Below are 24,826 nucleotides of genomic sequence, written 5' to 3'. Positions count from 1 at the left end.
GAGCTAAGGGTAAATTTATAATGCTCTAAGCTTAGCAAGACCTCTGCTTCAAGGTCAGCCGGTATTGATCCAGTGGGAAAAACATCACGGCAGTCGCCCACGTAAACAGACAGGGCGACACAAGAAGCAGGAGGGCAATGGCAAAAACTGCAAGGACTTTTCGCTGGGCGGAAAATCATGTGATAGCACTGTCAGCAGTGTTTCATCCCGGGAATGGAAACTGGGAAGCAGACTTCCTCAGCAGGCACGACCTCCACCCGGAAGAGTGGAAACTTCATCGGGAAGTTTTTTCCACATGATTGTAAACCGTTGGGAAATACCAAAGGTGGACATGATGGCGTCCCGTCTGAACAAAAAACGGGACAGGTATTGCGCCAGGTCAAGAGACCCTCAGGCAATAGCTGTGGACGTTCTGGTAACACCGTGGGTGTACCAGTCGGTGTATGTGTTCCCTCCTCTGCTTCTCATACCTAAGGTGCTGAGAATTATAAGACGTAGAGGAGTAAGAACTATACTCATGGCTCCGGATTGGCCAAGAAGGACTTGGTACCCGGAACTTCAAGAGATGCTTACAGAGGTCTTATGGCCTCTGCCGCTAAGAAGGGACTTGCTTCAGCAAGTACCATGTCTGTTCCAAGACTTACCGCAGCTGCGTTGTCGGCATGGCGGTGGAAAGCCGGATCCTAAGGGAAAAAGGCATTCCGGAAGAGGTCATTCCTACCCTGGTCAAAGCCAGAAAGGAGGTGACCGCACAACATTATCACCACATGTGGCGAAAATATGTTGCGTGGTGTGAGGCCAGGAAGGCCCCACAAAGAAATTTCAACTCTGTCGTTTCCTGCATTTCCTGCAAACAGGAGTGTCTATGGGCCTCAAATTGGGGTCCATTAAGGTTCAAATTTCGGCCCTGTCGATTTTCTTCCAGAAAGAATTGGCTTCAGTTCCTGAAGTCCAGAAGTTTGTCAAGGGAGTATTGCATATACAACCCCCTTTTGTGCCTCCAGTGGCACTGGGGGATCTCAACGTAGTTCTGGGATTCCTCAAATCACATTGGTTTAAAACCAGTCAAATCTGTGGATTTGAAGCATCTCACATGAAAAGTGACCATGCTCTTGGCCCTGGCCTGGACCAGGCGAGTGTCAAATTGGTGGTTTTTTCTCAAAAAAGCCCATATCTGTTTGTCCATTCGGACAGGGCAGAGCTGCGGACTCGTCCCCAGTTCTCTCCCTAAGGTGGTGTCAGTGTTTCACCTGAACCAGCTTATTGTGGTGCCTTGCACCTACTAGGGACTTGGAGGACTCCAAGTTGCTAGATGTTGTCAGGGCCCTGAAAATATGTTCCAGGACGGCTGGAGTCAGGAAAACTGACTTGCTGTTATCCTGTATGCACCCAACAAACTGGGTGCTCTTGCTTCTAAGCAGACTATTGCTAGTTGGATGTGTAATACAATTCAGCTTGCACATTCTGTGGCAGGCCTGCCACAGCCAAAATATGTAAATGCCCATTCCACAAGGAAGGTGGGCTCATCTTGGGCGGCTGCCCGAGGGGTCTCGGCTTTACAACTTTGCCGAGCGGCTATTTAGTCAGGGGCAAACACGTTTGTAAAATCCTACAAATTTGATACCCTGGCTAAGGAGGACCTGGAGTTCTCTCATTCGGTGCTGCAGAGTCATCCGCACTCTCCCGCCCGTTTGGGAGCTTTGGTATAATCCCCATGGTCCTTTCAGGAACCCCAGCATCCACTAGGACGATAGAGAAAATAAGAATTTACTTACCGATAATTCTATTTCTCGGAGTCCGTAGTGGATGCTGGGCGCCCATCCCAAGTGCGGATTATCTGCAATACTTGTACATAGTTACAAAAATCGGGTTATTATTGTTGTGAGCCATCTTTCAGAGGCTCCGCTGTTATCATACTTTTAACTGGGTTTAGATCACAAGTTGTACGGTGTGATTGGTGTGGCTGGTATGAGTCTTACCCGGGATTCAAAATTCCTCCCTTATTGTGTACGCTCGTCCGGGCACAGTACCTAACTGGCTTGGAGGAGGGTCATAGGGGGAGGAGCCAGTGCACACCACCTGATCGGAAAGCTTTACTTTTGTGCCCTGTCTCCTGCGGAGCCGCTATTCCCCATGGTCCTTTCAGGAACCCCAGCATCCACTACGGACTCCGAGAAATAGAATTATCGGTAAGTAAATTCTTATTTTTTCCTGGGTCATATAGCGCTGGGGTGTGTGCTGGCATACTCTCTCTCTGTCTCTCCAAAGGGCCTGGTGGGGAACTTGTCTTCAGAAAAGAGCTTCCCTGTGTGTGTGTGTGTGTGTGTGTGTGTGTGGTGTGTCGGTACGCGTGTGTCGACATGTCTGAGGTTGAAGGCTCACCTAAGGAGGAGGGGGAGTGTATGAATGTTAGGTCTCCGTTGGCAGTGCCGACACCTGACTGGATGGATATGTGGAATGTTTTAAGTGCTAATGTTAATTTATTGCACAAAAGATTAGACAAAGCTGAAGCTAGGGTACAGTCAGGGAGTCAACCCATGCCTGTCCCAATGTCGCCTGGACCTTCGTGGTCTCAGAAGCGCCCACTATCCCAAATAGTTGACACAGATACCGACACGGATTCAGACTCCAGTGTCGACTACGATGATGCAAAATTACAGCCAAAGGTGGCTAAATGTATTCGATATATGATTATCGCAATAAAAGATGTTTTGCATAACACTGAGGAACCCCCTGTCCCTGACACGAGAGTACACATGTATAAGGGAAAGAAACCTGAGGTCACCTTTCCCTCATCACATGAGCTGAACGAATTATGCGAAAAAGCGTGGGAAACTCCAGACAAAAAACTGCAGATTCCCAAAAGGATTCTAATAGCGTATCCTTTCCCGTCGCAGGACAGAATCCGGTGGGAATCCTCCCCTAGGGTAGACAAAGCTTTGACGTGCTTATCAAAAAAGATAGCGCTTCCATCCCAAGATACGGCTACCCTCAAGGATCCTGCTGACCGCAGGCAGGAGGTTACCATGAAGTCCATTTACACACATTCTGGTACGTTACTCAGACCGGCTATTGCGTCGGCCTGGATTTGTAGTGCTGTAGCAGCATGGACAGATTCCTTATCAGCGGATATTGAGACCCTTGATAAGGATAACATTTTAATGACCCTAGGGCATATAAAAGATGCTGTCTTATATATGAGGGATGCTCAAAGAGACATTAGTTTACTGGGTTCCAGGATAAACGCTATGTCTATTTCTGCTAGGCGTGTCTTATGGACCCGACAGTGGTCAGGTGATGCCGACTCCAAGAGACATATGGAGTTGTTGCCTTACAAGGGTGAGGAATTGTTTGGAGAGGGCCTCTCGGACCTCGTCGCTATGACAGGTAAATCTAATTTTTGGCCATATATTCCCTCACAATCTAAGAAAGCGCCTCATTATCAAATGCAGTCCTTTCGTTCCAATAAAAGCAAGACGTGGATCGTCCTTTCTTGCCAGAGGTAAGGGCAGAGGGAAGAAGCTGCATAATACAGCTAGTTCCCAGGAAGAGAAGTCCTCCCTGGCCTCTGCAAAATCCACCGCATGACGCTGGGGCTCCCCTGAGGGAGTTCGCCTCAGTGGGGGCACGTCTTCGACTGTTCAGCCACATCTGGGTTCACTCACAGGTGGATCCCTGGGCAATAGAAATTGTTTCCCAGGGTTACAAGCTGGAATTCGAAGAGGTGCCTCCTCGCCGGTTTTTCAAATCGGCCCTACCGACTTCCCCCCCTGGAAAGGGAGATAGTGTTACATGCGATTCGCAAATTGTGTCTTCAACAAGTGGTGGTAGAGGTTCCCCTGCTTCAAAGAGGGAAGGGGTTCTACTCAACTCTGTTTGTGGTCCCGAAACCGGGCTGTTCGGTCAGACCCATTTTGAATTTAAAATCCCTGAACCTTTACTTAAAACGGTTCAAGTTCAAGATGGAATCGCTCAGAGCGGTCATCGCCAGCCTGGAAGGGGGAGATTTTATGGTATCTCTGGACATAAAGGATGCATTCCTGCATGTTCCCATATATCCTCTTCAGCCGTACCTGAGATTTGCGGTACAGGATTGTCATTACCAATTTCAGATGTTGCCGTTTGGGCTTTCCACGGCCCACGAGAATTTTCACCAAGGTAATGGCGGAAATAATGGTGCTCCTGCGCAAACAGGGTGTCACAATTATCCCGTACTTGGACGATCTCCTCATAAAAGCGAGATCACGGGAGAAGTTGCTGAATAGCGTCTCACTTTCACTGACTGTGTTACAGCGACACTGCTGGATATCAATATTCCAAAGTCGCAGCTGAATCCTACAGCTCGTCTGCCCTTCTTGGGCATGATCCTGGACACAGACCAGAAGAGGATTTTTCTTCCGACAGAAAAAGCGCAGGAACTCATGACTCTAGTCATGAACCTGTTGAAGCCAAAACAAGTGTCAATACGTCATTGCACTCAAGTCCTGGGAAAAATGGTGGCGACATACGAAGCCATTCCCTACGGCAGATTCCATGCAAGGACATTCCAATGGGACCTATTGGACAAATGGTCCGGGTCACATCTGCAAATGCATCAGCGGATCACCCTGTTCCCCAGGGCCAGAGTATCTCTCCTGTGGTGGCTGACAAGTGCTCACCTTCTAGAGGGCCGCAGGTTCGGCATTCAGGACTGGATCCTGGTGACCACGGACGCGAGCCTCCGAGGTTGGGGAGCAGTCACACAGGGAAGAAATTTCCAAGGCCTTTGGTCAAGTCAAGAGACTTGTCTAAACATCAACATCCTGGAACTAAGGGCCATATACAACGCCCTATGTCAAGCGGAGATCTTACTTCGCGATCGACCAGTTCTGATCCAGTCAGACAACGTCACCGCAGTAGCTCATGTAAACCGCCAAGGCGGCACAAGGAGCAGGGTGGCAATGGTGGAAGCCACCAGAATTCTTCGCTTGGTGGAGAATCATGTAAGTGCACTGTCAGCAGTGTTCATTCCGGGAGTGGACAACTGGGAAGCAGACTTCCTCAGCAGACACGACCTGCATCCGGGAGAGTGGGGACTTCATCAAGAAGTCTTCGCGCAGATTGCAAGTCGTTGGGGACTGCCCCAAATAGACATGATGGCGTTCCATCTCAACAAAAAGCTACAAAGGTATTGCGCCAGGTCAAGAGACCCTCAGGCGGTAGCTGTGTACGCCCTAGTGACACCGTGGGTGTTCCAGTCGGTCTTTGTGTTTCCTCCTCTTCCTCTCATACCCAAGGTGTTGAGGATAATAAGAAAAAGAGGAGTGAGAACAATACTTATTGTTCCGGATTGGCCACGAAGGACCTGGTATCCGGATCTGCAGGAAATGCTCACAGAAGATCCGTGGCCTCTTCCTCTAAGGCAGGACCTGTTACAACAAGGTCCCTGTCTGTTCCAAGACTTACCGCGGCTGCGTTTGACGGCATGGCGGTTGAACGCCGGATCCTAGCGGAAAAAGGTATTCCGGATGAGGTTATTCCTACGTTAATAAAGGCTAGGAAGGATGTGACATCTAAACATTATCACAGAATATGGCGTAAATATGTTTCTTGGTGTGAGGCCAGGAATGCTCCTACGGAAGAATTCCATCTAGGCCGTTTTCTTCACTTCCTACAAACTGGAGTGAATTTGGGCCTAAAATTAGGCTCCATTAAAGTTCAGATTTCGGCCCTATCCATTTTCTTTCAAAAGGAATAGGCCTCTTTACCTGAAGTACAGACTTTTGTGAAGGAAGTACTGCATATTCAGCCTCCTTTTGTACCCCCGGTGGCGCCTTGGGACCTTAACGTGGTGTTGAGTTTCCTTAAGTCACATTGGTTTGAACCACTTAAAACAGTGGAGTTGAAATATCTCACTTGGAAGGTGGTCATGTTGTTAGCTTTGGCTTCGGCTAGGCGAGTTTCGGAATTGGCGGCTTTATCACATAAAAGCCCCTATCTGGTTTTCCATATGGATAGAGCGGAATTGCGGACCCGTCCTCAATTCCTACCTAAGGTGGTCTCATCCTTTCAAATGAACAACCTATTGTCGTGCCTGTGGCTACACGTGACTTGGAGGATTCCGCGTCCCTGGATGTGGTCAGGGCTTTGAAAATTTACGTGGCCAGAACGGCTAGGATCCGAAAAACAGAAGCACTGTTTGTCCTGTATGCAGCCAACAAGGTTGGCGGCCCTGCTTCAAAGCAGACTATTGCTCACTGGATCTGTAACACGATTCAGCAGGCGCATTCTACGGCAGGATTGCCGTTACCGAAATCGGTTAAGGCCCATTCCACTAGGAAGCTGGGCTCGTCTTGGGCGGCTGCCCGAGGGGTCTCGGCACTACAGCTGTGCCGAGCTGCTACTTGGTCGGGGTCAAACACCTTTGCAAAGTTCTATAAGTTTGATACCCTGGCTGAGGAGGACCTCCTATTTGCTCAATCGGTGCTGCAGAGTCATCCGCACTCTCCCGCCCGTTTGGGAGCTTTGGTATAATCCCCATGGTCCTTACGGAGTCCCCAGCATCCTCTAGGACGTTGGAGAAAATAAGATTTTAAACCTACCGGTAAATCTTTTTCTCGTAGTCCGTAGAGGATGCTGGGCGCCCGTCCCAAGTGCGGACTACTTCTGCAAGACTTGTGTATATAGTTATTGCTTACATAAGGGTTATGTGATAGTTTCATCGGTTTTGGAGCGATGATATGTTTTTTTTTTTTTCATACTCTTAACTATATAGTATATCACAAGTTATACAGTGTGGCTGGTATGAATCTTGCCCTTGGATTAACTAAAATCCTTTCCACGTACTGTCAGTCTCCTCTGGGCACAGTTTCTCTAACTGAGGTCTGAAGGAGGGGCATAGAAGGAGGAGCCAGTGCACACCCAGAGTCAAAGTCTTTCTTAAAGTGCCCATGTCTCCTGCGGAGCCCGTCTATCCCCATGGTCCTTACGGAGTCCCCAGCATCCTCTACGGACTACAAGAAAAAGATTTACCGGTAGGTTTAAAATCTTATTTTTTTTTTCTTTTTTTTAAACGCTAACTCCCTGTTACCTTCAGTAAACAACACAACCTATGCTATACATTGTACTATTGCCTAGCTGTGAGGAAAAACAATAATAATGTCAGAAAAGTTACAGAACAGTTTTTGGCAATACAAATTAAGGGCATGGGGAGAAAACAAAAGAAGAAAAACAATCACATATGTAATATACAGCATTACGATAAAATAGGTAAGTTAATACTTATCTGAGGAGGCCCTCTCCTGCGGCACCGCAGTACCTCCGAACTTTTTCACTTTTCAAAGGGTCGGCTTTAGCCGTCCTGCAGTACCTGTGGTTCAGGCTCTGGTATCCGTGCACCTCCATTCTGTCCCCTGCACAGTCCACCGTTCTCACACGCCACTGTTCCCGGCACTCCTGGTGACGTTCCTTCAGTGTCTCCCTGTGTCCGCAAATGCCCACGTTGGGGCAGCTCAGTTTACCACTGCCCGCTCCTCACCTGCACTCCAGCACCCAATCAGGCAAGAGACTTCCTGTGTCCGCACACGCTGCTCCACACAGCGCGCACACGGAGCGGCAGCTCTCTGTTCCGCTGCCCACTCCGCTTCTTCTCACAATCAGCCACCCTTACATACCTTATACTTGGAGCGGCAGCTCAAGCTCCCACTGCCTGCTCCGTTCAGCACCTGCATCGGCTCTGGCACTAACCGTGTCACTTCCACATAATATAGATATAAATAGATTCTACTTTTGAACTCTTTGCTGGTTCGGTGAATGCCATTGTACCATCTAGTGGAACCAGTATAAGTTCAGTAGTGTTCCTTACATTTACCCATTTTCTTGACCCAACATAATCGTTGGTGATCATATATAGCAGTTCCTTCTAAGGATTTTTTCTTGCAGAATTATCTATTAAATTTTAAATTGATGGTTTTTATTGATTTTTCCATGTGGGAAAATAATGTTTTCAGATTGTTCCAAACCGGCACTCCTATTGACCTTTTCTCTGTACATCATGTTTTCCATAATTATTGATTTTTACCCTGAAGAAGTCCTTTGGGACGAAACGCGTTGGGTTCTGTGTGTCTTTTTGATATCTGTATCACCATTTGGACAACTTTTCGGCAAAACAATCTGCTCCATTCAACTGGAACAATTTCCCATGCAATTATAAATTTATGTATATGTGCTTTCCTGTGCGGAATTGTAAATAAATTTTATTTGCATCTATTACATTGTTTTTATGTTTACAATAACATCATAGGAAATATTGTTAGATATACAGTTTTCAACATTAGCGCCCTCAGAACTGTGTTTTGTGTTTTATCTATGAGCCCTTACTAGTGGGGGGGGGCTCTTCAAAAGGTGATGCTGTTTATTTGTCCTAGTGCAGTTGGGTAATTGTGTTACAGAGACAGACAGACACAGACATACCACACACTGGAAGTAAGTACCCGGTACTAGTCACTGGTTTTATGCTGTTACATGCTCCGGTGCCCTCCAGGGGATTGGTATCCCGATGTAGGCATGCAGATTGGTTCCACTCGGAGATTTTCCATAATACAAAAAAAGTGCTTTTTATTTTTTTTGTACATTTCGGGCTCATTAAATACCCTAACATACAGACACGTACTTGCCGGATTGGCCTCACCTGGATGTCGTCGTCGTTCCCTCTCCGGACACTGTTATGCGACCGGACGAACAAATACAAAGTTAAAACTTTAGTTACAAAGTTTCAAAAAATGGTTACTCTGAATAAACAGTGTAACATGTAGAGAAATGGACTTGCTGTTACTCTGTAATTAAATCATTATGTAGAGGAAAAAAGTTTTTTTTCAATAAATGTTATTATAATGTATGCTCCTGTATTATATTATGATGTTAAATCTCTATTATACTAAATTCCCATCTGGTAACCAGTCAAAATAAGGCTTAAAGGAAACACTGCAATCCCAAAGAGTCATTCCGACCCCTGGGTGTCAGCGTTTCATGCTGAAAAATCCATTTGCTTTCTAATTGTAGCAATTTCTTCCCTATGTCACCTCCCCTGATTTTCGCTGGGACGTGGTCCTTATACTGGCTATACTGTGTTTTGCTAGTGCACAGTGCCGTGCCACCGGCTGATCACTCCCTCCATTCTCCAGGATATCTGGTTCTTTTTATTGAATTTTTATCTGCATAACTGAGATAGTGGTACGTTTGCTTGTTGATGTTTACTGCACAGAATTATTTCAGATGTCTTCTAAAATCAAACTTCATGCTGTGAGTAAAAGGTTTATATGAAACATAATGAATTCTGTGTTTAGACTTCAGTCCCATCCCAAAATACCTCTGGTCTCGTGTTTTTTTTTTTTTTTTTGAAGTGCTAATCATTTTACAAGGCAAAACCTACCTCGTTTTGCCTTGTCTATGATTGCCACTTTAAAAATATGGGCATTCTCGCACAAAGTCCAGCTCCCGCGACAGCTTGCAAGCTGTTGCATTTACCCCAATATAGGGTTTTTTTCTGTTTTGATTATGCAGTTTGTTCCCATGCCCAGCAGACTTCCTGAAGCTGATGCTGAGTTTGACGTATGTGTCATTTAAAAAAAAAAAGTTTGTCAAATAGCAGTTCACACAGATAATCTCTGCTGGACTCATCTCAAAATGTGTCTAGCTTTGCACCAGTGGTGTTTGTGTCAGGTTTATGTCCTGTATACATCTGATACTCCCAACTCCTTCAGTTTGTGCATTGTGAATGATCTGCAACTGTCCCATTTATAAACAATTTTTTAAAGACTTTTAGCATATAATCTTTATATGTAATCTTCCTTTTGAGCACCAATTTTCTTGGTAAAATATATACCCACAAAATTTGATATTAAAAGTACCAAAAGCACTGTCTGGTTCAGTGGCCAGTCAGCTAAACAACAGTAGCTAACCTCTCTGGGTCTGCCTCAGTCACAATTACCAGAATTTCACACCCTTACTGTACTTGGACTCCCCCATCCCATCGCTACAATAATAAATTGTGAGTTTAAGTTGCAGTTTAATCTGCATAAATACATCGGCGTAAACACTTCTTTTTAAAAAAAATTTTTTTATTGGGCACTGTCGACTTGCATATTTACGCTAATTTACACTAAAACATACGTTAATGTTGACATCAGATCTCTTCTTTAATGTTTAAAGTGATTGTAACTTCAAAATATTTTTTGCATAATTAAAATATGATTTATTATAATTTGTGTAGGAGTTAATTTGGGTGTCTCCGGATGTAGATTACAGCCGCAGAGATGTCTCTCTTACCGGTAACTGTGTGTGATTCCGACCCACGGAATGCCGAATGTCAGTATACCGACATCGGCATCCCGGGAGCTAGAATGCCGGAGTGGGGAGAGAGCAACAAAGCACCTTGCAGGCTCGTCACGCGTTCTATTCTCGCTCAATGGGTGTCATGGACACCCATAGAGAGGGAATCTCCTACCTCGCCGGTATTCCGGCAGCCGTATAGTACCTCCGTTGGGATCCCGGCATCTGTATTGAGGCAGATGGGATCCCGACGGGCGGTATGCTAAACGCATACCATGTTACCAAAATGTCACATACAAACCATGCTGTTAGGCCATGCTGCTTTATATTGTATTGTAAAGGCCGTATATTGATAGGAGAGCTCTAGAAGAAGATAAAGGGATAATGGGGGGGGGGGGGGGCGTGAAAACTGTACTATGTAGTGATCTCTGTAAACTGACACCTGCATAAAAAATGCTGGGGAAAGTCCTATAACAAGAATACTGTATTCTTAGATATCTTTGCTTTTATTATGTAGTGGGGGATTTTCCTGTTTACTCTTGTTTACTGCTAGAGAATTGTCCACTAACTGTCTCCTAATTCTTTTCCAGCCCATTTTCATCACGTCATTGAGCAGCTAAGGTTTCGACAGGGAACTATTGTGAACATTTTCCTGTCAGCTGGTGTGTAACAATACATTTTGTTTATTATGTTTTTGGTTTGTTTATATCTCTGAATTTTTTCCGTATGGTTTATCTCTATTATTCACTCTTCTTTTATTGTTGTGTTTGAACAATTTAGCCATTTTTTTATTTTTTTTGTAGCGTTTCAGTTTTCATACACTGCAGTGTTTGGAGCATACACAGCGTTTATCTTCATAAGAACAGGTAAGAACATTTTGTCTTGATCCAACAATAGTTTAGAAAACTTTGCATTTTGGAATTCATTTGGGCACAGATAAGGATTCCATTTTGGCTATTTACAGTATGTTTTATATACTGACAGGTTGTATTCCCACCTGTGCACGTGTTGCTGTTGCTCACATCATGGTTAACAATTTTATTAAATGCATTCTCTCATTGTCTATACTTAATTCCCCTCCCTCTCGCTCAAAAAAATAAATAGAAATTAAAGCAATGTGCATGTCTAGTCATCCGGAACTCATGCGTGTTCATAATGCATTTTAACATGGGGCTCAACGGTCCCTAACACGATGCATATGTATACTGTTGATTATTTTCTGGCCAAACCATGTAAACCAGTTTTTAAATAAATAGCAAGCCTTATTTAAAGCAGTCCAAATGCTAAAACTATATAGGATAACAATGTGATCTTGAAAGCTATTAAATTAAAAAGGTTAGTTTTTATTTTCCTCCCCAATTTGATGTAAGAAATCGTTTGTACCAGTGTCCTGCTTTAATTGATTTATTCCTGAGGGAATCACATGCTACAGTGACTCGCAGCCATTGTGGTCAGTGACTGCTGCCACATGTAGCAAAGGCATAGAAACCTTTTATTTGATTCTTGGTCCCATAATATAGAACTGCACTCATAATTGAACAGTGTTTGCACAATGTGATAATGCCGGAGTGCTTCTACATTGACGCAGAAAATCCAGAGAATATTCCCTATGTATTTGGTCATACTAAACTGTAGCTTACTAATAAATGCTATTGGGTTGGGCTATTGAGATTCAGTTTATATTGTATCTGCTGGTAATAAAATAAGACCTATCGTAATCTAAGCTAAATTTCTTTTTCATCCACTAGGGCTTACCAGATAAATCCTTTTTGTTTGAATCCACAGGGGGCACTGGAGTACTCTTGGGATATGGAGATTTTAAATATTTAATTTAGTAACCCTCCACCCCCTCCATACTCCCAAGGTACCTCAGTGTTTTTCTGTGCCTCAGCCGGGATAGACACACGTGGAGGATTCTCCACAGTTTACTTCTATTTTTGACTAGATATTTTTATTTTTACACTCAATCCCTTCCCAGTTTCTTAAGAAGCTTGGGTCCGGGATTGTAGAGGCTGCGGGAGTGTAGCAGTTGGCTTGTCAGTGCTCAGGAGAGGAGCCCCGCCATAGACCACAATCAGCAGAGCTGATTTCAGCCTAGGGCTGCATCAAGGAGCTGGACAGAGCTTACAGAAGACGCCCCTTCATAGGCTCCACTGTCATCAGGAAATGAGCAGGCAGGCAGCTCACATTGCCGCTGCTATTTTGCTGCTGTTTACTGGGGGATCGGGGCACACCCCGCTGTGTGCATTTTTAATACCTTAGTGCACCAAGCCCCTGCTTACCGCTACTCAGCCCAGCCGCGGACAGCCACGCCACTGCCCGGCTCCCTCTGCTCTCCAGCTCCCTCCCGCTAGCTTTGATCACAGCGGGAGAGGGGTGAGCACTACCACGGACTGCTTCCAGATAGTAGCGCTGCTGCGGCTCAGCCCTTACTCAAACCGCGGACAGCTCTCACTGCTGCTGCGGTCTGCCAGCGCTACGAGCAGAGACGCTGCAGAGGGGGAGATTGCGGGGGCAGAGGGGGGATGATTATACCCGCAGCACCATGGCTCTAGGGAGGTTTGCACACATTATGGCTATTAGTAATGACAGTCCCTGATATCTGGTTATTAAGCCCATAATATATGCATAGGAGGTTTATATTACAGAGGTTTATACATAATCTGTTGTAACTGTGATTAGTATAACCTGACAATTTGGCTTTATTATTCATAACAAGTACTGTATAGGATAAAAGCACATGGCTGGACGCCATTTTAACTCCCTGCTTCTTACAGGAAGTTTTCTGCGGTCCTACAACACTCGGCCACTGGGGGAGCAGGTGTGTTAGTAGGAATTCTGTACAGCATATTTCACAGATTTTAGGGGGTCATTCTGAGTTGATCGTAGCTGTGCTAAATTTAGCACAGCTACGATCATGCACATTGACATGTGGGGGGGGGGGGGGGGGGGGGGCAGCACAGAGCTAGTCCGCCACGCATGTCATTGCCCCCCCCCCCCCTGCAGAAGTGCAAAGGCATCGCACAGCGGTGATGTCTTTGCACTTCAAGAGTAGCTCCCGACCAGCGCAGCTTTAGCGTGCTGGCCGGGAGCTACTCGTCACTCCCCGGCCCGCAGCGGCGTCACGCAGTCGCCGCAGCCTCCCCCCCCCCCCCCCCCCCAACGGTCCGGCCACGCCTGCGTTGGCCAGACCGCTCCCCCTAAACGGCGGCTTAACGCCGCCATCCAGCCCCCTCTGGCCCAGCGACCGTCTCTGCCTCAGAGGCGATCGATAGGCAACGACGGCTGGCATGCGGCGGTGGATGCGCAGTTCTGACCCGATAGCTGCGCTGCGAGAAACTGCAGCGAGCGATCGGGTCGGAATGACCCCCATAGTGTGTACAAGGTGCACTGCACTTCTGGGCTATACACACCTTAAATACATTTTTACTGAGTCGTGGGACTTGTCTTTATCTGTATACTGTCTGTCTGTGTACATAATGAGTAAAGCTAATGCAAAATCAAAAAAGCAGCTTGTCTGCGATGTCTGTCAGAATATGTTACCTCATGGAACTACCACCTGCAAAGTGTGTCTTGTCGATACAGAGACTAATACAAACCTCTACCCTGATCCGCCTTGGGCGATGATGGCAGGTGTGATGACTGATTTACAATCAGAGTTGGCTGCTGCGCGAAAGGAGCGTGAAACCTCTAGATCTGAGGGTAGGTTAATACCATCTGTGCTACCAGAGTGGGCTCAGGATATGTCAAGGACTTTGCAGATTTTACAAAAGTCCAGATCTGCCTCTATTCCTAAAAGTGTTCATAGTTTGTCTCATAATGTACCGGTTTCAGCGGTGTTGCTTTCAGACGATTCAATGTCAGACCTTATTTCGCAAGAGGAACATGAGAAAGGTGAATTGGGCCAGGAGTCAGATAGTGACTTCAAAAGTAGACTCAAGACTTTCCTGTTTACTCAAGCATTTCCATAAAGTCCCTTTAGTATCTACATGCTTCTGTATTTTATGAAAAGCTTTTCTATACTTCATTATTTTATGTACTATATTATGCTATGTATCTGTTAAGCGCCTTGAGTCCTATTGGAGAAAGGAGCGCTATATAAATAAAATTATTATTATAATAAACAGTTAACTGGAAGCTTGGAAGCATCCAGATAAACGGTTTGCAGTGCCTAGACGGTTTCTGTCTAACTACCCGTTTTCCACAATTTATGACGACTAAATGGGAGAACCCACCAGCTGTGGATTCCCCAGTGTCAAAACTTTCAAAAAAGTGAACCATTCCAGTCCCTGCTGATACGACTCTTAAAGACCCGTCAGAGAGTAAGCTAAAGGCTATGCTAAAGTCAATGTATACAGCAGTAGGGGTGTTGCTTAGACCTGCTTTGGTTGAGGTTTGGGTTAACAAGGCTGTCGTTGCATGGTCAACTCAGCTCAAGTTGGGCCTACAACAGGATCTTCCCTTAGACCAGCTTATACTTCTTGCTGATCACATATGTGAATCTGCGGAGTATTTAGGTTTGGCTTCTATGGACGTCAGCCAGGTTTGTTCTCTGCTTTCAGCTTCACTAGTTGCAGCACGACAGGCGCTTTAGCTGCGTTCTTAGCAATGAGGAATAGAAGCGTTGCCTTACACTGGCGAGATGTTATTTGGTTCTTAATTGGATAAATGGATTTCGCAGGCTACTGGGGAAAAAAATCTGTTTTCCTGCCATTGCCCACGCCAGTTTCTAAACGTAAATACGCTGGACCGGCATTTAAATCTTTTAGACCTCAGTCCTTTTGATGCCGTTCTAGAGGAACAACCATACAGAGTAGACGTGGTAGAGCACGTGGTTTTCAACAAACCAGTAACCGTCGTCGGGACACAGTCTGCAGACAAGCCAGTGGCTTGATGGGCTTCCAGCCCATCTCGGATCTTCAGTTGTGGGAGCACGCCTTCAAACGTTTCACTTGGCATGGTTTCAGACATCCACAGATGGGTGGATCCGAAATGTAGTGTTCAAAGGTTACAAAATAGAGTTCGATTGTCTACCACCAGTATAGGCCGGAAGGACCAATTTGGTCTCAGAACAAGAAAAAATAGGATTTTGGTTACCTACCGGTAAATCCTTTTCTCGTAGTCCGTAGAGGATGCTGGGGTCCACATTAGTACCATGTGGTATAGACTGGTCCACTAGGAGCCATTGGCACTGTAAGAGTTTGAGTGTGGGCTGGCTCCTCCCTCTATGCACCTCCTACCAGACTCCGTTTAGGAGGAGTCGGTCACAGCTAGGGGTGCTCTACAAAGCTTCTCTGGTAAAAGTTTTTTTTTAGAGTTTATTATTTTACAGGGAGGCTGCTGGCAACAGCCTCCCTGCTTCGTGGGACTAAGGGGGGGGAGTAGTATCCGCCCTGCGGGGTATCAGCCACTATCTCCGCTGACAGGACACTGAGCTCCTGAGGGGATCGATTATTCCCCTGCCCCACGGGATCGCTCACTCCGGCAGCATGCCGCCACCCCCTTACAAAGCCAGAAGATCAGTGGCGAGTTAGTCACCGGCCCCCCTAGCAAGCAGGGGTCTGGTGTGAAGATGGCGGCAACAGGGCATGGAGCTCAGTACTAACTGTGCTCCGGGGCTCAGCGGTACATAGTGCGGCGCTGTGAGTGGCGCCCTGAGCCAGCGCCTACACTGACCTCCAAGCCTGTCAGGGTCCCAGGATCGCTGCCAGCACAATTCCTCAGGCCAGTATAATCTTCAGAAGAGCGGGAAGACAGCGCCATGAAGGGGTGGAGCTTCTTCTCTGAGCGGACCCAGCAGCGTTCAGCGCCATTTTCCTGCCTGCAGAAGCGCTATCAGCGAGAGCTGTCCCTCCAAATCAACTCCAGCTATCTCTTACGGTAACAGGGTGTTGTACAGACTGTGTAACCTATTAAGGTGCACAGTCAGCGCTGGTTGGGGGTCTCCCTATACCTTAAAAGCGCTGTGTGTGGGTTGGCTGCTATCTCTGTGTCTCTCTTGCCATTCTTGGGGGTGAAACTGTGTGTGTGTGTGTGTGTGTGTGTGTGTGTGTGTGGAGTGTCTGTGGTTTCCATTAAGCTATGTCCAGGTACTCTGTGTCATATGCTGCAGAGGATATGTCCTCTCAGGAGGATTCCATTCCATGTAATCTGGATTGCACTGTTTTAGCGCAGATACCAGCAGGGAGCCTGAATGGTTATCCTCTATTAAAACTATCATTTCTCAGATTTCTACTATGGTTGCACAGAATGAATCTGCAACTCAGGTTTTACAGAACTCTATGGCAGTTTGGTCCAGTTCGGTTACCTCAGGACCCTCTACTGTATGTTCCCACAAACGTGCTCTTGCCCAGATTATGCAAGATGACACGGATACCGATTCTGAAATGGCAGACTGTGAGGGGGATGTGCTGGGGGAAGGGGGCCGCATCTCTTGCAAAAGGGGTGCAGTTGATGACCGAGGCTATTAGAGATGTGTTGAATATTGCGGATACAACACCTGAACAGGTTCAGGAGGCTTACTTCACTGACGATAAGAAAGCCTCGCTACCCTTCCCTGCGTCTAAAGAATTAAGGGGGTCATTCAGAGTTGATCGCTAGCTGCTTTCATTCGCTCTGCAGCGATGAGGCAAAAAAAGGCACTTCTACCCATGCGTATGAAGCGCAATGCCCACGCGCAAAGTACTTTTACAACGGCCGATGTGGTTTCACACAGGGTCTAGCGAAGCTTTTCAGTTGCACTGCTGGCCGCAGAGTGATTGATATGAAGTGGGCATTTCTGCGTTTTCAGGGAGTGTTCGAAAAAACGCAGGCGTGCCAGGAAAAACGCAGGCGTGGCTGGGCGAACGCAGGGCGTTTGTGACGTCAAAACAGGAACTGAACAGTCTGAAGTCATCGCAAGCGCTGAGTAGGTATTGAGCTACTCTAAAACTGCACAAAAAAAACTTTGTGGCCACTGTGCGATCCTTTCGTTCGCACTTCTACTAAGCTAAAATACACTCCCAGTGGGAGGCGACATAGTGTTTGCACGGCTGCTAAAAACTGCTAGCCAGCGATCAACTCGGACTGACCCCCTAAATGCTATATTTGTTTTCTCTGGGTTTTCCCATGCTTTCTCAAATTCCAGATCCCTGAAAGGGTTCTGGTTGCTTTCCCCTTCCCTGACGAGGATAGGAAAAAATGGGAAAACCCACCCATAGTTGACGCGTCTGTGTCCAGACTCTCATGAAAGGTGGTTTTACCTGTTCCAGGATCTACCACCTTAAAAGAGCCGGCTGATCGCAAAATTGACACTACGCTCAAATCCATATACACGGCTTCATGGCGATACTACTTCCTACTATTGCCTGTGCATGGATTTCCAAAGCTATAGTAAAGTGGTCAGGCACATTACTTGAAGATTTGGATACAATGGATAAAAGTGACGTTGAATTGTTTTTACTTAACATTCAGGATTCTGCATTATTTATGGTAGAATCCTTGAAAGACCTGGGTTCCATGGCTGCAGGGATATCTTCCATGTCTGTCTCAGCTCGTAGGGGACTTTGGCTGCGCCAGTGGTCTGCCGACGCGGAATCCAGGAGAGGTGTGGAGACCCTACCCTACACAGGTGAGGCTCTCTTTGGGGAAGTGTTGGATGTGTGGATTTCCACGACTACAGCGGGTAAGTCTCCTTTTCTTCCCTCAGCTGCACCTGCTACGAAGAAACACTTTTCTTCAGTTGCATCTCAGTCCTTTCGGCCTGCCAAAGCAAGAAAGGCCAAGCCGTCTAACACCACCTTTAGAGGAGGTCGGGCAAAATCCAAGAAACCTGCTGCGGCGGGTTCCCAGGAACAGAAACCTACTTGGGGTAAATGACGGTGGACCGTGCGGCCTGGAGGTGGGGGCGAGACTCAGGCATTTCAGTCACGTCTGGGTGTCGTCTGGCCTGGATCCCTGGGTGCAAGATGTTGTGTCCCAGGGGTACAGGCTGGATTTTCAAGATCTCCCTCCTCACTGGTTTTTCAAATCAGGCTTGCCAGCTTTGCTGGCAGACATGGCTATCCTACAGGAAGCAATCCAGAAGTTGGTGGAGGCATGGGTTATTGTACCAGTTCCTCCCCATATACAAAACAAAGGTTACTATTCGAACATTTTTGTGGTACCGAGATCGGATGGTTCAGTCAGGCACATTCTGAACGTAAAATCGTTAAACCCCTTCCTGAGGGATTTCAAGTTCAAAATGGAGTCTCTAAGGGCGATGATATCAGGTCTGGAGGAGGGGGAATTCCTGGTATCCCTGGATATCAAGGATGCGTACCTCCACATTTTGATTTGGCCGCCACATCAAGCTTATCCGATTGGCAATGTTGGACTGTCATTTTCAATTCCAGGCCCTGTCATTCGGCCTCTCCACAGCACAGAGGGTAATCACCAAGGTGATGGCGGAAATGATGGTTCTCCTCTGCAGGCGGGGTGAACATAATTCCATATCTGGACGATCTGCTGATAAAGGCATCGTCCAAGGAGATGCTGTTACAGTCCATAGTTCTCACGACCCATCTACGCAGGGAACACGGTTGGATCCTGAATCTTCCAAAATCACATTTGGAACCAACCAGGAGGTTATCCTTTCTGGGAATGATCCCTGACACGGAAGTGCAGGTGGAGTTTCTTCCAGAGGAAAAAGCGTTGGTGATGCAAACAATGGTCCGGCTAGGAAAGGAGTAACATCTAAACATTTTACCATCGTATTTGGAAAAAAATGTGTCTTGGTGTGAGTCCAAGAAGTTTCCTACAGTGGAGTTTCAAATGGAACGGTTTCTCCTCTTCCTGCAAGCAGGTGTGGATATGGGCCTGAGGTTAGGATCCGTAACAATCCAGATTTCGGCCCTATCCATTTTCTTCCAGAAACAGTTGGCTGCATCCCTGACGTTCAGACTTTTTTGAAGGGAGTTCTGCACATCCAACCTCCCCTTTGTACCGCCTACGGCGCCCTGGGATCTTAACGTGGTGTTGCAGTTCCTCCAGTCGTACTGGTTTGAGCCTCTACAGGAGGTTGAGGTCACGTTTCTCACGTGGAAGGCTGTCACTTTGTTGGCCTTAGCTTCTGCTAGACGTGTGTCGGAGTTGGGGGCTTTGTCATGTAAAAGCCCATACTTGATCTTCCATGAAGATAGAGCTGAGCTTCGGACACGTCAGCAGTTTTTTCCGAAGGTTGTATTGGCATTTCTCTATCGTCCTAGTGGATGCTGGGGTTCCTGAAAGGACCATGGGGAATAGCGGCTCCGCAGGAGACAGGGCACAAAAAGTAAAGCTTTAGGATCAGGTGGTGTGCACTGGCTCCTCCCCCTATGACCCTCCTCCAAGCCTCAGTTAGATTTTTGTGCCCGGCCGAGAAGGGTGCAATCTAGGTGGCTCTCCTAAAGAGCTGCTTAGAAAAGTTTAGCTTAGGTTTTTTATTTTACAGTGAGTCCTGCTGGCAACAGGATCACTGCAACGAGGGACTTAGGGGAGAAGAAGTGAACTCACCTGCGTGCAGGATGGATTGGCTTCTTGGCTACTGGACATTAGCTCCAGAGGGACGATCACAGGTACAGCCTGGATGGTCACCGGAGCCTCGCCGCCGGCCCCCTTGCAGATGCTGAAACGAGAAGAGGTCCAGAATCGGCGGCAGAAGACTCCTCAGTCTTCTTAAGGTAGCGCACAGCACTGCAGCTGTGCGCCATTTTCCTCTCAGCACACTTCACACGGCAGTCACTGAGGGTGCAGGGCGCTGGGAGGGGGGCGCCCTGGGAGGCAAATGAAAACCTTTTTTGGCTAAAAATACCTCACATATAGCCTCCGGGGGCTATATGGAGATATTTAACCCCTGCCAGAATCCGTTAAGAGCGGGAGACGAGGCCGCCGAAAAAGGGGCGGGGTCTATCTCCTCAGCACACAGCGCCATTTTCCCTCACAGAAAGGCTGGAGGGAAGGCTCCCAGGCTCTCCCCTGCACTGCACTACAGAAACAGGGTTAAAACAGAGAGGGGGGGCACTAATTTGGCGTTAGAAATATATAAAAAAGATGCTATAAGGGAAAACACTTATATAAGGTTGTCCCTATATAATTATAGCGTTTTTGGTGTGTGCTGGCAAACTCTCCCTCTGTCTCTCCAAAGGGCTAGTGGGTCCTGTCCTCTATCAGAGCATTCCCTGTGTGTGTGCTGTGTGTCGGTACGTGTGTGTCGACATGTATGAGGACGATGTTGGTGAGGAGGCGGAGCAATTGCCTGTAATGGTGATGTCACTCTCTAGGGAGTCGACACCGGAATGGATGGCTTATTTTAGGGAATTACGTGATAATGTCAACACGCGCCAAGGTCGGTTGACGACATGAGACGGCCGACAAACAATTAGTACCGGTCCAGACGTCTCAAAAACACCGTCAGGGGTTTTAAAACGCCCGTTTACTTTAGTCGGTCGACACAGACACAGACAGGGACACTGAATCCAGTGTCGACGGTGAATAAACAAACGTATTCCTTATTAGGGCCACACGTTAAGGGCAATGAAGGAGGTGTTACATATTTCTGATACTACAAGTACCACAAAAGAGGGTATTATGTGGGATGTGAAAAAACTACCGTAGTTTTCTCTATCGTCCTAAGTGGATGCTGGGGTTCCTGAAAGGACCATGGGGAATAGCGGCTCCGCAGGAGACAGGGCACAAAAGTAAAGCTTTTACAGGTCAGGTGGTGTGTACTGGCTCCTCCCCCTATGACCCTCCTCCAGACTCCAGTTAGATTTTTGTGCCCGGCCGAGAAGGGTGCAATTCTAGGTGGCTCTCATAAAGAGCTGTTTAGAGAGTTTAGCTTAGGTTTTTTATTTTACAGTGATTCCTGCTGGCAACAGGATCACTGCAACGAGGGACAGAGGGGAGAAGAAGTGAACTCACCTGCGTGCAGGATGGATTGGCTTCTTGGCTACTGGACATGAAGCTCCAGAGGGACGATCACAGGTACAGCCTGGATGGTCACCGGAGCCACGCCGCCGGCCCCCTCACAGATGCTGAAGCAAGAAGAGGTCCAGAATCGGCGGCTGAAGACTCCTGCAGTCTTCTTAAGGTAGCGCACAGCACTGCAGCTGTGCGCCATTTTCCTCTCAGCACACTTCACACGGCAGTCACTGAGGGTGCAGGGCGCTGGGGGGGGGGCGCCCTGGGAGGCAAATGAAAACCTTTAAAAAGGCTAAAAATACCTCACATATAGCCCCAGAGGCTATATGGAGATATTTACCCCTGCCTAAATGTACTAAATAGCGGGAGACGAGCCCGCCGGAAAAGGGGCGGGGCCAATCTCCTCAGCACACGGCGCCATTTTCTGTCACAGCTCCGCTGGTCAGGAAGGCTCCCAGGTCTCTCCCCTGCACTGCACTACAGAAACAGGGTATAACAGAGAGGGGGGGCAAAATAAATGGCTATATATATATTAATATAAAAGCAGCTATAAGGGAGCACTTAATCATAAGGCTATCCCTGTCATATATAGCGCTTTTTGGTGTGTGCTGGCAGACTCTCCCTCTGTCTCCCCAAAGGGCTAGTGGGTCCTGTCTTCGTATAGAGCATTCCCTGGGTGTCTGCTGTGTGTCGGTACGTGTGTGTCGACATGTATGAGGACGTTATTGGTGTGGAGGCGGAGCAATTGCCAAATATGAGGATGTCACCTCCTAGGGGGTCGACACCAGAATGGATGCCTTTATTTGTGGAATTACGGGATAGCGTCAACTCGCTTAAGCAGTCGTTTGCCGACATGAGGCGGCCGGACACTCAATTAGTGCCTGTCCAGGCGCCTCAAACACCGTCAGGGGCTGTAAAACGCCCCTTGCCTCAGTCGGTCGACACAGACCCAGACACAGGCACTGATTCCGGTGGTGAAGGTGACGAATCAACCGTATTTTCCAGTAGGGCCACACGTTATATGATTTTGGCAATAAAGGAGATGTTACATTTAGCTGATACTACAGGTACCACTAAACAGGGTATTATGTGGGGTGTGAAAAAACTACCAGTAGTTTTTACCGAATCAGAAGAATTAAATGACGTGTGTGATGAAGCGTGGGGTGCCCCGATAAAAAACTGCTAATTTCAAAGAAGTTATTGGCTTTATACCCTTTCCCGCCAGAGGTTAGGGAGCGCTGGGAAACACCTCCTAGGGTGGACAAAGCGCTAACACGCTTATCAAAACAAGTGGCGTTACCCTCTCCTGAGACGGCCGCACTTAAAGATCCATCAGATAGGAGGATGGAAAATATCCAAAAAGGTATATACACACATGCAGGTGTTATACTACGACCAGCTATTGCGACTGCCTGGATGTGCAGTGCTGGGGTAGTTTGGTCAGAGTCCCTGATCGAAAATATTGATACCCTGGACAGGGACAATATTTTACTGTCGTTAGAACAAATAAAGGATGCATTTCTTTATATGCGTGATGCACAGAGAGATATCTGCACACTGGCATCACGGGTAAGTGCTATGTCCATTTCGGCCAGAAGAGCTTTATGGACACGACAGTGGACAGGCGATGCGTAGAGGAGTTATTTGGGGTCGGTCTATCGGATTTGGTGGCCACGGCTACGGCCGGGAAATCCACCTTTCTACCTCAAGTCACTCTCCAACAGAAAAAGGCACCGACCTTTCAACCGCAGCCCTTTCGTTCCTTTAAAAATAAGAGAGCAAAGGGCTATTCATATCTGCCACGAGGCAGAGGACGAGGGAAGAGACAGCAACAGGCAGCTCCTTCCCAGGAACAGAAGCCCTCCCCGGCTTCTACAAAAGCCTCAGCATGACGCTGGGGCTTCGCAAGCGGACTCGGGGGCGGTAGGCGGTCGTCTCAAGAATTACAGCGCGCAGTGGGCTCACTCGCAGGTAAATCCCTGGATCCTGCAGATAATATCTCAGGGGTACAGGTTGAAATTAGAGACAGAGCCACCTCGCCGTTTCCTGAAGTCTGCTTTACCAACGTCCCCCTCAGAAAGGGAGACGGTTTTGGAAGCCATTCACAAGCTGTATTCTCAGCAGGTGATAGTCAAGGTACCTCTTCTACAACAAGGGAAGGGGTATTATTCCACTCTTTTTGTGGTACCGAAGCCGGATGGCTCGGTAAGGCCTATTCTAAATCTGAAGTCCTTGAACCTGTACATAAAGAAGTTCAAGTTCAAGATGGAGTCACTCAGAGCAGTGATAGCGAACCTGGAAGAAGGGGACTTTATGGTATCCTTGGACATCAAGGATGCGTATCTCCACGTTCCAATTACCCCTCACACCAGGGGTACCTCAGGTTCGTTGTACAAAACTGTCACTATCAGTTTCAGACGCTGCCGTTTGGTTTGTCCACGGCACCTCGGGTCTTTACAAAGGTAATGGCCGAGATAATATTTCTTCTTCGAAGAAAAGGCGTATTAATTATCCCATACTTGGACGATCTCCTAATAAGGGCAAGGTCCAGAGAACAGCTAGAGATGGGTTTAGCACTATCTCAAGAGGTGCTAAAGCAGCACGGATGGATTCTGAATATTCCAAAATCCCAATTAATGCCGACAACTCGTCTGCTGTTCCTGGGGATGATTCTGGACACAGTTCAGAAAAAGGTTTTTCTTCCCGAAGAAAAAGCCAAGGAGTTATCTGACCTGGTCAGGAACCTCCTAAAACCAGGAAAGGTGTCTGTACATCAATGCACAAGAGTCCTGGGAAAAAATGGTAGCTTCTTACGAAGCAATCCCTTTCGGCAGATTCCATGAAAAGGGATCTGCTGGACAAATGGTCAGGGTCGCATCTTCAGATGCACCTGCGGATAACCCTGTCGCCGAGGACAAGGGTATCCCTTCTGTGGTGGTTGCTGGAGGCTCATCTATTGGAGGGCCGCAGATTCGGCATGCAGGATTGGATCCTGGTGACCACGGATGCCAGCCTGAGAGGCTGGGGAGCAGTCACACAGGGAAAAAATTTCCAGGGAGTGTGGTCGAGCCTGAAAAAGTCTCTTCACATAAGCATTCTGGAACTAAGAGCAATCTACAATGCTCTAAGCCAGGCGGAACCTCTGCTTCAAGGAAGACCGGTGTTGATCCAGTCGGACAACATCACGGCAGTCGCCCATGTAAACAGACAGGGCGGCACAAGAAGCAGGAGGGCAATGGCAGAAGCTGCCAGGATCCTTCGCTGGGCGGAGAATCACGTGATAGCACTGTCAGCAGTATTCATCCCGGGCGTGGACAACTGGGAAGCAGACTTCCTCAGCAGACACGACCTTCACCCGGGAGAGTGGGGACTTCATCCAGAAGTTTTCCACAGGCTATTAAACCGTTGGGTAAAACCAATGGTGGACATGATGGCGTCTCGCCTCAACAAAACACTGGACAGGTATTGCGCCAGGTCAAGAGATCCGCAGGCAATAGCTGTGGACGCGCTGGTAACACCTTGGGTGTACCAGTTGGTATATGTGTTTCCTCCTCTGCCTCTCATACCAAAGGTATTGAGGATTATACGGCAAAGAGGAGTA

General features: G+C 47.4%; 1 protein-coding gene across 3 annotated transcripts in view; it reads left to right on the top strand.

Moving 5' to 3' along the window:
* RCE1 (Ras converting CAAX endopeptidase 1) overlaps window positions 1-24,826 on the top strand; it is an 86,888-nt gene that overhangs the window by 36,414 nt on the left and 25,648 nt on the right. For all 3 annotated transcript variants that reach the window (XM_063945147.1, XM_063945146.1, XM_063945148.1), the window contains 2 exons: window positions 10,899-10,970; window positions 11,112-11,174. In XM_063945147.1, the coding sequence (XP_063801217.1) occupies window positions 10,899-10,970; window positions 11,112-11,174 (135 nt within the window). The remainder of the gene's footprint in view (window positions 1-10,898; window positions 10,971-11,111; window positions 11,175-24,826) is intronic.

The sequence above is a fragment of the Pseudophryne corroboree genome, chromosome 11, assembly GCF_028390025.1.
Source record: "Pseudophryne corroboree isolate aPseCor3 chromosome 11, aPseCor3.hap2, whole genome shotgun sequence".
NCBI lineage: Eukaryota > Metazoa > Chordata > Amphibia > Anura > Myobatrachidae > Pseudophryne > Pseudophryne corroboree.
Note: the sequence above shows the minus strand (reverse complement) of the source record. Positions and strands in the feature narration are given on the sequence as shown.